The following is a 15000-nucleotide window of genomic DNA, read 5'->3' as shown; positions in this document are numbered from 1 at the left end:
TGGTGGAGTGTGTGTACGAGTGGTGGAGTGTGTGTACGAGTGGTGGAGTGTCTGTACGAGTGGTGGAGTGTGTGTACGAGTGGTGGAGTGTGTGTACGAGTGGTGGAGTGTGTGTACGAGTGGTGGAGTGTCTGTACGAGTGGTGGAGTGTGTGTACGAGTGGTGGAGTGTGTGTACGAGTGGTGGAGTGTGTGTAGAGGTGGTGGAGTGTGTGTACGAGTGGTGGAGTGTGTGTACGAGGTGGTAGAGTTTGTGTACGAGGTGGTAGAGTTTGTGTACAAGGTGGTAGAGTTTGTGTACGAGGTGGTGGAGTGTGTGTACGAGGTGGTGGAGGTTGTGTACGAGGTTGTGGAGAGTGTACGAGTGGTGGAGTGTGTGTACGAGTGGTGGAGTGTGTGTACGAGTGGTGGAGTGTGTGTACGAGGTTGTGGAGAGTGTGTACGAGTGGTGGAGAGTGTGTACGAGTGGTGGAGTGTGTGTACGAGTGGTAGAGAGTGTGTACGAGTGGTAGAGTGTGTGTACGAGTGGTGGAGTGTGTGTAGAGGTGGGGGAGTGTGTGTACGAGTGGTGGAGTGTGTGTACGAGTGGTGGAGTGTGTGTACGAGTGGTGGAGTGTGTGTACGAGGTGGTGGAGTGTGTGTACGAGGTGGTGGAGTGTGTGTACGAGGTGGTGGAGTGTGTGTAGAGGTGGTGGAGTATGTGTACGAGGTGGTGGAGTGTGTGTACGAGGTGGTGGAGTGTGTGTATGAGGTGGTGGAGTGTGTGTACGAGGTGGTAGAGTGTGTGTATGAGGTGGTAGAGTGTGTGTATGAGGTGGTGGAGTGTGTGTAGACGTGGTGGAGTGTGTGTACGAGGTGGTGGAGTGTGTGTATGAGGTGGTGGAGTGTGTGTACGAGGTGGTAGAGTGTGTGTATGAGGCGGTAGAGTGTGTGTATGAGGTGGTGGAGTGTGTGTATGAGGTGGTAGAGTGTGTGTACGAGGTGGTAGAGTGTGTGTATGAGGTGGTAGAGTGTGTGTATGAGGTGGTGGAGTGTGTGTATGAGGTGGTGGAGTGTGTGTATGAGGTGTTAGAGTGTGTGTATGAGGTGGTGGAGTGTGTGTATGAGGTGGTAGAGTGTGTGTCAAGGTGGTAGAGTGTGTGTATGAGGTGGTAGAGTGTGTGTATGAGGTGGTAGAGTGTGTGTATGAGGTGGTGGAGTGTGTGTATGAGGTGGTAGAGTGTGTGTATGAGGTGGTAGAGTGTGTGTATGAGGTGGTAGAGTGTGTATATTAGGTGGTAGAGTGTGTGTATGAGGTGGTGGAGTGTGTGTATGAGGTGGTAGAGTCAAGTCAAATTTTATTTCTATAGCACATTTAAAAACAACAGAGTTGCGCCAAAGTGCTGTACAGAACTACAATATGCAATTAAAAAGCATCGAAGTAGGCAAGGCAGAAGACAGTTATAGACATATTACACTCGACACAATCCATTTAATAGATTCATATAAAATCAATCAAAGCAACTTAATTAAAAGCCAAAGAGAATAAATAAGTTTTAAGAGCCTATTAGATAATGCCGGAGCAGACCTCACAGCGAGGGCAGAGACTGTTCCAGAGTTTAGGTGCCGCGCAGAGAAGGCCCGACCACCCTTGGTTTTACAGCGAAAGCGTGGGAAAGTTAAAAGAAGCTGATTACAAGACCTAAGGGTTCTTTGGGGAGTGTACAGAGTCAGAAGGTCACATATGTATTTTGGTGCAGCACCGGATAGCGCCTTGTACACAAAAACTACAATTTTAAAATCGATTCTGAACTTAACCGGAAGCCAATGTAAAATTTCTAAGTTAGGAGAAATGTGATCTCTCTTTTTTTGTACCAGTCAGAAGTCTCGCTGCAGCATTTTGAAGAACTTGCAGGCGAGAGATTGTAGTTTGAGGCAGACCACAGTACAGGGAGTTACAGTAGTCCAGCCGTGATGTAACGAAGGCGTGGATTACAGTCTCTAAATCTTTTGGGGACAAGAACTGCTTTACTTTTAGAATCGTTCTCAGTTGAAAGAAACTGCCTTTTACCACTGAGCTGACTTGTTTTTCTAAAATGAAGTACCGAATCCAATGTAAATCTGAGATTCCTTACATGAGGTCGAACACTGACAGGGAAGGAACCGAAATTAAAAGTAAATGAGGAGCTAGATGGGCCAACAATCAAAATTTCGCTCTTACTTTCATTTAGTTGTTGGAAATGATTTGCCATCCAGCATTTGATCTCCTCAAAACAGTCACACAGGCCTTCCAGGGAATAATACATATCAGTTTTTGCCGGTAGATAAAACTGTGTGTCGTCAGCGTAACAGTGGTAGGATATCCTATGTTTCTCAAATATGGCACCCAATGGCAACATATAGAGTGAAAAGAGGAACGGGCTTAAAATTGACCCTTGGGGCACACCACAGAGTACGGGAACAGATGCAGAAGTGCATTTCCCCATATTTACTGAGACAGTTCTGTCTTTGAGATACGAGGCCAACCACTGTAAGGCGCCACCCTGAATGCCCACCACTTTTTCCAACCGATGCAACAAGATACTATGGTCCATCGTATCAAAAGCTGCGCTTATATCTAGTCAGACAAGCACTGCGTGCGATCCAGTGTCGAGGATTTGCAAAAGGTCATTGTTGACCTTCAACAAAGCAGTTTCTGTACTGTGCATAGATCTAAAACCAGACTGAAAAGTATTAGAAATATTTGATGTACTAAGATAAGTGTTCAACTGGCAATGCACGACTCTCTCTAAAAGTTTAGAAGTAAAAGGCAACTTTGATATAGGTCTAACATTTTTGAGTGTGTGTACGAGTAGTGGAGTGTGTGTAGAGGTGGTGTGGTGCGTGTACAAGGTGGTGGGGTGTGTGTAGAGGTGGTGGAGTGTGTGTACGAGTGGTGGAGTGTGTGTAGAGATGGTGGAGTGCGTGTACGAGGTGGTAGAGTGTGTGTACGAGTGGTGGAGTGTGTGTAGAGGTGGTGGAGTGTGTGTAGAGGTGGTGGAGTGTGTGTAGAGGTGGTGGAGTGTGTGTACGAGTGGTGGAGTGTGTGTAGAGATGGTGGAGTGCGTGTACGAGGTGGTAGTGTGTGTGTAGAGGTGGTGGAGTGTGTGTACGAGTGGTGGAGTGTGTGTACGAGTGGTGGAGTGCGTGTACGAGGTGGTGGAGTGTGTGTAGAGGTGGTGGAGTGTGTGTACGAGGTGGTGGAGTGTGTGTACGAGTGGTGGAGTGCGTGTACGAGGTGGTGGAGTGTGTGTACGAGTGGTGGAGTGTGTGTAGAGGTGGTGGAGTGCGTGTACGAGGTGGTGGAGTGTGTGTACGAGTGGTGGAGTGTGTGTAGCGATGGTGGAGTGTGTGTAGAGGTGGTGGAGTGTGTGTACGAGTGGTGGAGTGTGTGTAGCGATGGTGGAGTGTGTGTAGAGGTGGTGGAGTGTGTGTACGAGTGGTGGAGTGTGTGTAGAGGTGGTGGAGTGTGTGTAGAGGTGGTGGAGTGTGTGTAGAGGTGGTGGAGTGTGTGTAGAGGTGGTGGAGTGTGTGTAGAGGTGGTGGAGTGCGTGTCCGAGGTGGTGGAGTGTATGTAGCGGTGGTGGAGTGCGTGTACGAGGTGGTGGAGTGTGTGTAGAGGTGGTGGAGTGCGTGTACGAGGTGGTGGAGTGTGTGTAGCGGTGGTGGAGTGCGTGTACGAGGTGGTGGAGTGTGTGTAGAGGTGGTGGAGTGCGTGTACGAGGTGGTAGAGTGTGTGTAGAGGTGGTGGAGTGTGCGTACGAGTGGTGGAATGTGTGTAGAGGGGGTGGAGTGTGTGTAGAGGTGGTGGAGTGTGTGTAGAGGTGGTGGAGTGCGTGTACGAGGTGGTGGAGTGTGTGTAGCGGTGGTGGAGTGCGTGTACGAGGTGGTGGAGTGTGTGTACGAGTGGTGGAGTGTGTGTAGAGGTGGTGGAGTGTGTGTAGCGGTGGTGGAGTGTGTGTACGAGTGGTGGAGTGTGTGTAGAGGTGGTGGAGTGCGTGTACGAGGTGGTGGAGTGTGTGTACGAGTGGTGGAGTGTGTGTAGAGGTGGTGGAGTGTGTGTAGAGGTGGTGGAGTGTGTGTACGAGTGGTGGAGTGTGTGTAGAGGTGGTGGAGTGCGTGTACGAGGTGGTGGAGTGTGTGTACGAGTGGTGGAGTGTGTGTAGAGGTGGTGGAGTGTGTGTAGCGGTGGTGGAGTGCGTGTACGAGGTGGTGGAGTGTGTGTACGAGTGGTGGAGTGTGTGTAGAGGTGGTGGAGTGCGTGTACGAGGTGGTGGAGTGTGTGTACGAGTGGTGGAGTGTGTGTAGAGGTGGTGGAGTGCGTGTACGAGGTGGTGGAGTGTGTGTAGTGGTGGTGGAGTGCATGTACGAGGTTGTAGAGTGTGTGTAGAGGTGGTGGAGTGCGTGTACGAGGTGGTGGAGTGTGTGTACGAGTGGTGCAGTGTGTGTAGAGGTGGTGGAGTGTGTGTACGAGTGGTGGAGTGTGTGTACGAGTGGTGGAGTGTGTGTAGAGGTGGTGGAGTGTGTGTAGAGGTGGTGGAGTGTGTGTAGAGGTGGTGGAGTGCGTGTAGAGGTGGTGGAGTGTGTGTAGAGGTGGTGGAGTGTGTGTAGAGGTGGTGGAGTGTGTGTACGAGTGGTGGAGTGTGTGTAGAGGTGGTGGAGTGTGTGTAGAGGTGGTGGAGTGTGTGTAGAGGTGGTGGAGTGTGTGTAGAGGTGGTGGAGTGTGTGTACGAGTGGTGGATTGTGTGTAGAGGTGGTGGAGTGTGTGTAGAGGTGGTGGAGTGCGTGTACGAGGTGGTGGAGTGTGTGTAGAGGTGGTGGAGTGTGTGTAGAGGTGGTGGAGTGTGTGTACGAGTGGTGGAGTGTGTGTAGAGGTGGTGGAGTGTGTGTAGAGGTGGTGGAGTGTGTGTAGAGGTGGTGGAGTGTGTGTAGAGGTGGTGGAGTGTGTGTAGAGGTGGTGTGGTGCATAATTTGAAAAAAAGTGTAAACTACTTTGAATCGTGGTGTGTAAATGAGGACAGCTGTGTTCCAGTTTCACTTAACCTTTGCTTTCCTGTGTTTAGTGTTTTGCAAAAGTAGTTCCTCACACTGAATTAGAGCTGCTGTGATCGTCCATGTTCTTCTCCACGCAGTGATCATGAGCTCAACATGATTCTCTGTGAACCATCAAACCTTCAGAGAACATTTATTTTACACTGTATTTTCATCATTTCTAGGAGTAATTCGCTTTGTCAATATACTGGGGAAGTAAAGAAAAGTTTTCCTAACATACAACATTATATGTATTTTCCAATAATATTTTTACTACATGTGTGTGTTTGTTTTTTATATTCACATCCGGGTGAAGAACTGTGTTCTCCCGACAGCAAGAGGATCTTATTGTTGATATGGGACAAAACACAATGCAATCCGACTCCGTGAAATTGTTCCAATATTTTGTTAAAATCTTTTGTTAAATATATTCTTAAAAGCGCTGTATAAATGAAGGTGACGGCTTTAAATAACGGGATTGCTGACTTATTTGCAATCTTTGACGAATCAGTTTTGTGCTGTTATGCACATTTCCCACTATTTTATTAAAGGTATTACTTCATCCCATGTAGGCCTACAACAGTGTGTGTGTGTGTGTGTGTGTGTGTGTGTGTGTGTGTGTGTGTGTGTGTGTGTGTGTGTGTGTGTGTGTGTGTGTGTGTACTAAAGTGTGAACCAGTTTTCCACTTCACACACTGCACACACCTTGTCCTCAAACTCCCACCACACACACACACACACACACACACACACACACACACACACACACACACACTCAAAAACCACTCAACTTCACAGTACGATCAGACTCTTTTATTTGCATTTAATTTTTGAAATGTTGCGAAAGCATCCGTACAACAGTTTTGTGAAAGTGTGCTCAGTGTTAAGAAATGCACATAACTCATTTTAATACACAGGAATGATCAGATTGACATTCATATCGCAGCAATTCTGTGTGATCAAGTTGTCACACAAGATGTATGTACAGTAACTACTGAAAGAAGTCGTCATGCTGTCATTATGAAGTCAAACACAATCTCATAACTGCTGTTATTAGTGGATATTCAACCTAACACACATTTCACACAGCCACTGAGTAGAGCAAAACACAGAGACATGAATCAGTGGTCATACATAATATAACATTTTACTTCTACACTGTATGTCCAAATAGCAGCTCTGACACTGAAGTTCGGCCCTTCTTACATTGTTTTCAGAACTGGCCATGTCAAATGAAGACTTTCAAACAAATAAACTGGAAGAACATAAACATGCTGACAGCGTTTCAGATGCTAGTTATGGCACTGGCTGGCATTCATATATATATATATATATATATACTATAGGATTATGATACACGTTGAAATTAGTGCATAGATTGTAAATATCATCTGTGTATAGGCACTACTTAATTATGAATAATGATGCATAATGCAAACAATATTGTTTAAATGTACGTTTTATATCGTAAGTACTACAATGTTGTATGAAAGCACATGTAAGTCAATTGTTTAAAAAGCATATTATAAAAAGGAATCCATTTTTTTGGATGTAAGCATGAATCCAGAAGCTTCTTCTCAGATGCTCATGGTGGACTGGATGAACTGAGAGACGAGACATTAATATCATTAATATCATCTAAAGAACCAGCCAAAAGCTTGAGAATCATTTACATTAGCTACTTATTAAAGTCATTCGCTTCATAAGAATGTTTTATAAAACAATGACAACTGCAATAGGACAAAGACACCAATGTTCAATAATATATTCATAAATCAAACGATTCCTCTGCAAGTCATTCGGCATAGCAGCATCATTTGGATCCCAGGGTCACATGACTATAAGGGCCGTTGCATAGTCAACGCGAGCAAGTGACACGAGCGACGTGCTCCCTTTCATAGTCTAAACAGTGGACGCAAGCAGACAAGCGTCACGGGCGATGCGTGAAATGCAATACACCGCTCACGCAACGGGGGGTTGTAGAGTTGGGTCACGTCATATTCAGATCAAAATGGCAACTGAAGAGGAGTGCATATTGCTGATTCTACATCGGCGGCAACAAAGGCAGCGCAGAGATAAGCGGTGGTGTGTTCGCCCTTTAAACCGAAGAAGAGATCAGGATGGGGAGTTTGTGTCTCTGGTGCTTCCCATGCGAAGCCTGGACGAGCGAGGAGAGACATTTCCAGTTCTTTAGGATGTCGACGCCAAAATTTGATCAATATTATTTGGTCATATAAATGCGGATGTATACGTATAAGCTCGCATAATTTTTCCTCTTCGCCCGCCGTTGTATTCAAACCTTCTTCTGTAAACATAATATACTTGAATTAATGTACAGTACTTGCAATGTCGCCCCCACCAACAACGCATAGTATTGCGTGCATCGGTGCATCGCGTATCAAAAACTAGGACGACGTATAATGGCGGCCGAAGCGTAGCGATGAGTAGCCTTGCGGATGCGTATGCATACCGATGCGTTGACTATGTAACGGCCCTGAGGACATGGGTAAACGGGACTGGGCGAGTAAAGTAAAAATTGAAATACAATGCTATATTTTTATATTTAATGACTCTTATAAAAGCCTCAGGAAAAAAATATCAAAAAGCCTAATTTCTGGCCACTTGTTAAGCAAACAAATCACAAATGCCTGAACTTATGAAATCAATATGACATCAACACCAGAAACCCGGAGCACTTCGGCTTTCATTAGAGGTTAAATAATTATATTAATAATATTATTATCAAAATAGCCTTTCTTGCATGTCTTCTGGTCTATCACAAGTTGATTTACAGGTTACATTGTACCGATTTTTTTTTTTTTAAATACATCCTCTTCCCCTAACGTAAGACTGTTTTCCTTCATGATATTAATGTTCTGTAATGTTTTTAATACTTACATCATCATATTGAAATGTGGCCACTCCCTGTTGAGCCTGATCCCGCTTTCTGAACGCATCTGATCATGAGACAGTTTCACAGTCAAGACATTAATATTGATCACTTTAAACCATCACAAATCAATATATTGATATATATATGATCACTCTAGTTTACCCTCATAAATGCATCATATCGTTCAAGGGTTAAAACATTTATAGACATTTAAACAACAGCAAATGTGTGTGATGTCGGCTCGAGTTTAGTTGACATCACTATAGCGAAAGCCCTGATTTCTGGGAGATCGTGTATGTGGAACAGGCATAACTCACCCTAGATCTGACTCAATGGAAATCAGATTCCAGTCCAAAAAAAAATAGAAAATCAGGATAATTCTCCATACTTACCAGTCAAGCTCCTGAGTTTGACACAGCAAGCCACATAATCATCAAACGAGATCTTTCCATTAGAGCTGTAGCGCTTAATGATGGAGTTAGTGGCCTGAGGACTCAGCCTGTACCCTGAACACACACACACACACACACACACACACACACACACACACACACACACACACACACACACACACTAATCAAAATCATCAAGTCCAACTGCATCAACACTGTTTTTGTCCCAAATTTGCGTCACCAAGAAGCAGAAATAAAACCTCTACTGATATTCTGTAGCTCTTCATTCAAAGGAAGACTTTAGCATCTGTATTAAACATCGGGCTGATGATGTATTCACAGATCACAACTTCATTACTCTTCAACTAAAGCACATTCTTCACAAACATAATTCTACCACTGATGTTCTCTGATCACTGGAAGTGTTTGATCTCTCCGGGTTTGTCTGCATTATCACTCTGTTCAGATATAGGGAATATGAATTGAAGTGTATATGCAATCAAGTATATTTCCAGATGATTCTTGGACGCACCAGCCGACGTCACAGAACTGACGGTGATTTCTGCCACAGTAACTGACCCAACCCTTTCACAGCTTTATTTGGGGGTTTTCCAGAAAATTTGAAACTGACAGATTTAGGAGGTGGGTAATATTACACTTTGCACAATGTTGGCTATATGACTTCTAGTAATTCACTGGAAGCTGCCATCTGACAAAATATTATTTGCTACTGGTGTAACGATGTAATTCATACACTCGTTTTTTGAAGAGTCAAATTACTTTCAAAAGGTGATTTACTCTTTTTATATCTGAACTATAAACTTTTCTCCCAGAACTTCTGTGATAATCTGAATGATTGTAAGACAGAAATAATGATACTGTGTGTTGAAAAGACTGTTAGTGAAGCTGTTTTATACCTATTCATGACAACGGCTCTCTCTGGATCAGAACACAGATCTGAGTGTTCGTTGAGATCGTCTAAGGTTTATTTATGATTCGACAGAGCCGAACCACTGTCATTTAGGAATAAGATCACGTGAGTGTTTGAACTGAATCCTAAATCACCAGCTCTATAGACACTGAAGGTGTGCAGAGTGTGTTACCCATAGAGGTAATGGCCTGGGTCATCTCCTGCGGGTCGACGGTGCCGCTCATGTCCCGGTCGATGCTCATGAAGTGCTGCTTCCAGCCGCTCAGAACCGCCCACAGCTCCTTGAACTCAGTGAAGCCCATAGAGCAAGACATGTCTCTCTGATGAACAGCGCAGTTACGGGAAACTCACAATCAGGTCAAGTCAAGTCTCATGCGTAACGGGTGTGAAACCCTTCAGAGTGTGTGTGTGTGTGTGTGTGTGTGTGTGTGTGTGTGTGTGTGCGTGTGTGTGTGTGTGAGAAGGATACGTCCAGCATGCTGATCATCAGTCTACACGTCTCAATGTTGAAAGCTGCAAGACAAATAATGTGTTAAAAATAAGTTATGAATCTGCAAATACTCTCAGTTTACAACTATATGAAATTCTGCTCCTCTATTAAATGAAGTTAAACGTTCTTACGTCTGTATCCACCAGAGAAGTTGGCCTGAGTCAAACACGCCTGCAGTTCTTCTGCAGAAATCTGCCCATCCTGAACAAAAACAAATCACATATTATAATATTGATAACATTTATAGTTACATAATTTGGGATGCACCGATAGGCCTGTCGCGATAGTCGATAAATCGATTAATCGCACGATAAAAAAAAATGACCTCGATAATTTTTCCGGCCGCGTTAATTTCATTTGCATACTTGTTTGTCTTCCGCGACTGAATCGACTCTCGTTTCCTTAGCGTAGGAGAAGTGAACCCTCTTGTCAGTCACGTGGACTTTGTGTGGGAAGGCGGGAGTGCTTGAGGCGACTGCCGAGAAGAGCGAAAAGACGAGACGCAAGTTGTGACATGGAATTGGTTTCAAAGCCAAACGCGACAGCTGCAGTGTGGGAGCACTTCGGATTCAAACCGAATGACCGTGGTGAACCACTTAACCTGAGCGAGCCGGTATGTCGCATTTGTTGTAAAACAGTATCGACTAAAACCGGTAACAAAAATACATGTGCATTTGTGCTACAAGCACCAGCTCTGAGAGAATGTTTAGCACAGCTGGCAACATTGCTAACTTACTCCTGAGAGATCCTGCCTTAAGCCACACAAAGTCAACATGTTGGTATTTCTTGCACGGAATCTGCCATAAAATCTCTATCTCTCTCTCTCATCATTGGTGTACTGTACATAGACTGCAATTCACTTTTTTTGCTGGCGAAATTATTTTGCAAAAGTTTTTTGCATATGGCTTGAGGCTTTTTTGTTTGTTTGTTTTCAAAGGTCCTAACAGGCAGTTTTGCCTGTTATGGAATGCATGTTGAGCCTATTGTTTATTATTTTTTGAAGTGCAATTTTGTTTACATCCATTTTATTTATTGTTTTTGGTATTTATTCAAGTGCATTTTTTGTTAACAGAGACTGAGAGTCCATTGCTTTTATTGTTTTTGGTTGTTTTGTTCATTGTTATTGTGGATATTTAAAATGTTTTTTAATGCACTGCCATTTTCAGTGATAAATAGTCTTTGGAAATAAACGTTTATTGAATTTTGAAAGGTGTATGTGCATTATTATGCCATTATCATTATTCTAGATGAAAATGGTCTCAGATCGACAATATTATCGTTTATCGCGATAATTTCTTGGACAATTTATCGTCCAGCAAAATTTGTTATCGTGACAGGCCTATGCACCGATATGACATTTCTGGTCGATACCGATAACCGATAATTCTTTATATTTGAAAGTCGATAACCGATATATTGGCCGATAAATCTAAATCCGATTTGTTATATCATTTTTGAGAGCCCGATTTAAAAAACAAAAGTTCTCACCATTAAAAGCCACGTCCCAAACACACAATTATGACGTTCTCATTATAACGTTATGTAGCCGATCTGACAGACGTGCGCTGCAACCGTATTTTACTTTTCAATTATATTTCAAGCAATTCAAAACCATCATGTTGAACAGAGCGCATCTGAAGAGTCTCAGCTGAAGGAAATAATACATTATTTATCAGATTTAATATATTTTGTCCAAATCTTCTTATCTGACCGATAATGATAACATTAAAAATGAACATTTATTGGCCGGTATGGATATGGTGGCCGATATATTGCGCATTCCATTACAATACATTCATATCAGAAAAAATACAGGTGCTGTTCAGCAGAATGAAATGAGAAGTAGCTAATTATGTAATGGATTTAAACTTTCTATGAGAAAGATTTGCATATCCACATCAATATCCAGGTAATATGAGAGTCGATCAGAAGAGTGGAGTCAAGCTCGTACTTGTCCTGCGACTGTAGTGAAGTATCCGTACAGAGGATCCTGTTGCTGTCCGGGGAATCCTCCGGGAAACTGCAGGGAAACAGGGAGAAGGCTTTCATTATCGAGAAGGCTTGAGGGCAAGCTTGGGTGCAAGAGGATTGTGTGGCATTTTTCCACAGAAATAAGATACAGTACATTTTAAATGTCAAGTCAAGTCACCTTTATTTATATAGCGCTTTTTACAATACAGATTGTTTCAAAGCAGCTTTACAGAGATAACAGGAAAATAATGTTGTAATAATATTGTTACATATAAAATGAAATGTCCCCAACTAAGCAAGCCAAAAGCCAATGGCGACAAAGGCGAAGAAAGGCGACAGTGAAGGAACCAAAACTCCATCAGTGAAAAGTCATCAAAAAAAAAGTCTTTGCTGTAAGTTACCTTACCACATACAGTGACACACCATGATTGGTCTAACAGCGCATTATATATGATTGTACTGTAAATACTGTACTTTTATTTATTTTCAAGTAAACACTGTATAAATTTACAGTAAAATGATATCTCAGTGTCACATATGATTATATTTTGGGTATTTGCGCTAAATAGTGATATACAGTCTAAATAAACTGCAATAAAAAGTATTTTCTTTGCACTAAGTGCAAGTATTTCTTATATGCTATTAATACTAGCTGTACATCTCAGTGTATTGCAGGATGTTATAAAACAGTACACAATAATAACAACATATTCAGTGTAGATGATGATTGGGTTTTTTTAACATCATAAATGCATGCTGTTTTATTGGGAAATTACTTGTCCTATGCCTTCCCGATAAACGCTTAACTCCCACTATTAAATTACTGTTCGGCACTTTATTTCCACTTTTCAGATCTCATTTTTGTAATAAATCTCTCGGGGGTGATATGTGATGGGAAAAGGGAGAAGAATGAGTTTGGATACACACTCTCCACACACTGATCCTGTTATCAGACAGGTTTCTTCTGTAGTTCTGTCTGTCAATCAAACACTGGTGGGCGGAGCTACTATAAACAGCCTCTGACAACAAGGCGAGTGATTTGCTGTCTTTTACTGTATGTAATTATTTTGTATATATAAATAAACACACATGCATGTACATGTTTAAGAAATTTTTGTTATTTATATATAAAATAAATTATATAGGCTATGCATGCAAATATTTCTTAAATATATACATGCATGTGTGAAATAATTATATACACAGCACAGAACACAGTATTATGTAAACCCAAACTTTTATTTTAGATGTGATTAATCGTTTCACAGCACTAATTCACATTTGGTGTGAATAGAAACTCTTAATTTATAATAATTTCATTTTGTTTCTTATTTTAGTTATCGGTGTACTTTAGGTGTTTTGTGTTACATATGTTTTTTACTTAATTGTACATTAGCACATTGGAGGTGGTTGAGGAGATTCCCCCCTTCAATGTAAAGCGCTTTGAGTGTCGAGAAAAGCGCTAAATAAATGTAATGAATTATTATTATTTTTATTATTAATGTGTATTGCATTGTTTTATTGTCATGTATGTTGTGATGGTGTTTTTGTCAATCTTCAAACTTCATATGCCTGTCATTTTCACCATCTGTATTATCGCAGTGGTTATCAGTATATTTAAAAGGTAAAAAGCTGACTTTAGTAGTTCAAGAAAATTGGTATATTAACAATATCATTTCAAGAAATTCATAAAAGAATACTTTAAAATTGTACTTCCATTATTTATAAAGAGGAACCGAATAGAACTGAAACATGAGAACAGGAAATGTGTTTTTTCAGGGTTAGGGTTCGGGTTTGGGTTAACCTCTTTCACAAGAGGTTGAAGATCTGGACTCGAATCTGAAAGGTTGTAGGTTTAAAACATTTGAAGTCATCCATTACTTCTGTGTCCTTGATCAAGATACTAGACTTTTTATTCAAAGTCCCCCTATAGTCAATTTTATCCCTTAAAACTCACCCAAATTACATATTTAATTCACTCGTTGACGATCACACGTTGATCTGATTGGTTATAAGGTAGTTTGTGACGTCAGAAACACCAGCGATTTCAAAGCGTGTTTTTGAGACTGTCTTTGGTTCACTGCAGTTTTAAGGAGAAAATACTCAGCAATGCTGTCGACTTATGAACTTACACATGGTTTGTCTTAAAGCATATTAAAAACACCACATAGAAACATAAACAACACTAAAAACTGGATTTTCACCACAGGGGGACTTTAATAACCGACTTAAAGGAACTACGATTATGTGAGCGTAGTAAAAGATATTGAGAGGGACTGATATACACAAGGGAATTATGTACATGCAAACCTATTTTTTCACACATGATAAACATTTGTTACTTTGAGCTTTCTTCATTTCACCATTTATAAACAACACTTCAGACCATCAGAACTGGATTGGACTGGGAACCATTGAACATGTGCAGTTCTGGACTGAATCCATGATCTACAACACTACAAACATGAGTAACCGACACACCCAGTCAAGGGTCACTGTAGTAACACTGAGGTGTGTGTGTGTGTGTGTGTGTGTGTGTGTGTGTGTGTGTGTGTGTGTGTGTGTGTGTGTGTGTGTGTGTGTGTGTGTTTAGTAGTAAACCGGAGGTGGGCGAGCAGCAACACTCATGTCGAATCTGCCCTTTAAACGCCATTAAACGGAACAATTTCCCTTTCCATCAGGAATATATCCAGAACAAACAAATCATCCAGAAACTGCGTTATCGGGCTTTCGGTCTGACTGTGTTTCAATCCGCAGCATCGAGCTTCCCAGATCATCATGAATCACATCATCAACACACACACTGTTACTAATCTCGTAAATTACCCCTCCCGCAGCTGGAGCTCCATATCCCTGGTAATTCATCCTGATAGCGAGATTTCTCCTGGAGAATAGACGAGTCCGGTGTGAAGTTACAGCGAAAGTGCAGATCTCACTCTCAGCCCTCTTCCGTGATGGAGGATCTGTGTGTGTGTGTGCGGTGTGTGTGTGTCTCCGCCTTCTTCCGTGATGAAGGGTGTGTGTGTGTGTGTGTGTGTGTGTGTGTGTGTGTGTGTGTGTGTGTGTGTGTGTGTGTCCGCCTTCTTCCGTGATGGGAGGATCTGTGTGTAGTGATGGCAATTTCAAAACACTGCTATATGAAGCTTCGAAGCCTTTACGAATCTTTTGTTCCGAATCAATGGTTCGTAGCGTGTATCGAACTGCCAGAGTCACGTGATTTCAGTGAACCCGGCTTCATTACGTCATAACTGTTTCGAAACACTTCGAAATTTCAA

At 42.3% G+C, this 15000-nt stretch overlaps 1 protein-coding gene and 1 long non-coding RNA gene across 2 annotated transcripts in view; one reads left to right on the top strand and one right to left on the bottom strand.

Moving 5' to 3' along the window:
• Positions 1–15000, top strand: part of LOC143709108 (uncharacterized) — a 168496-nt gene that overhangs the window by 100854 nt on the left and 52642 nt on the right. The gene's annotated exons all lie outside the window — the stretch shown is intronic.
• On the bottom strand, positions 5847–14795 carry sri (sorcin). Its single transcript, XM_077200200.1, has 8 exons — positions 14552–14795; positions 11706–11774; positions 9886–9955; positions 9734–9777; positions 9437–9584; positions 8334–8447; positions 7947–8005; positions 5847–6652 (listed from the first exon to the last, which is right to left on the bottom strand). The coding sequence occupies exons 1-8, from the start codon at positions 14588–14590 to the stop codon at positions 6626–6628; spliced, it is 570 nt and encodes a 189-aa protein (XP_077056315.1). The 5' UTR covers positions 14591–14795; the 3' UTR covers positions 5847–6625.

This window comes from Siphateles boraxobius, unplaced genomic scaffold (assembly GCF_051911475.1).
Source record: "Siphateles boraxobius isolate OS27281-9 unplaced genomic scaffold, OSU_SipBor_1 45, whole genome shotgun sequence".
NCBI lineage: Eukaryota > Metazoa > Chordata > Actinopteri > Cypriniformes > Leuciscidae > Siphateles > Siphateles boraxobius.
This window is presented reverse-complemented; position numbering and strand designations above follow the sequence as displayed.

Coding starts and splice junctions, on each gene's coding strand:
- sri (XM_077200200.1), bottom strand. CDS start 14,590: ATGAATTACCAGGGATATGGAGCTCCAGCTGCGGGAGGG. Junction 8,448..9,436: donor CCAGGCCATTACCTCTATGG/GTAACACACTCT, acceptor GTGTGTGTTCAG/GGTACAGGCTGAGTCCTCAG. Junction 8,006..8,333: donor CAAACTCAGGAGCTTGACTG/GTAAGTATGGAG, acceptor TCTCATGATCAG/ATGCGTTCAGAAAGCGGGAT.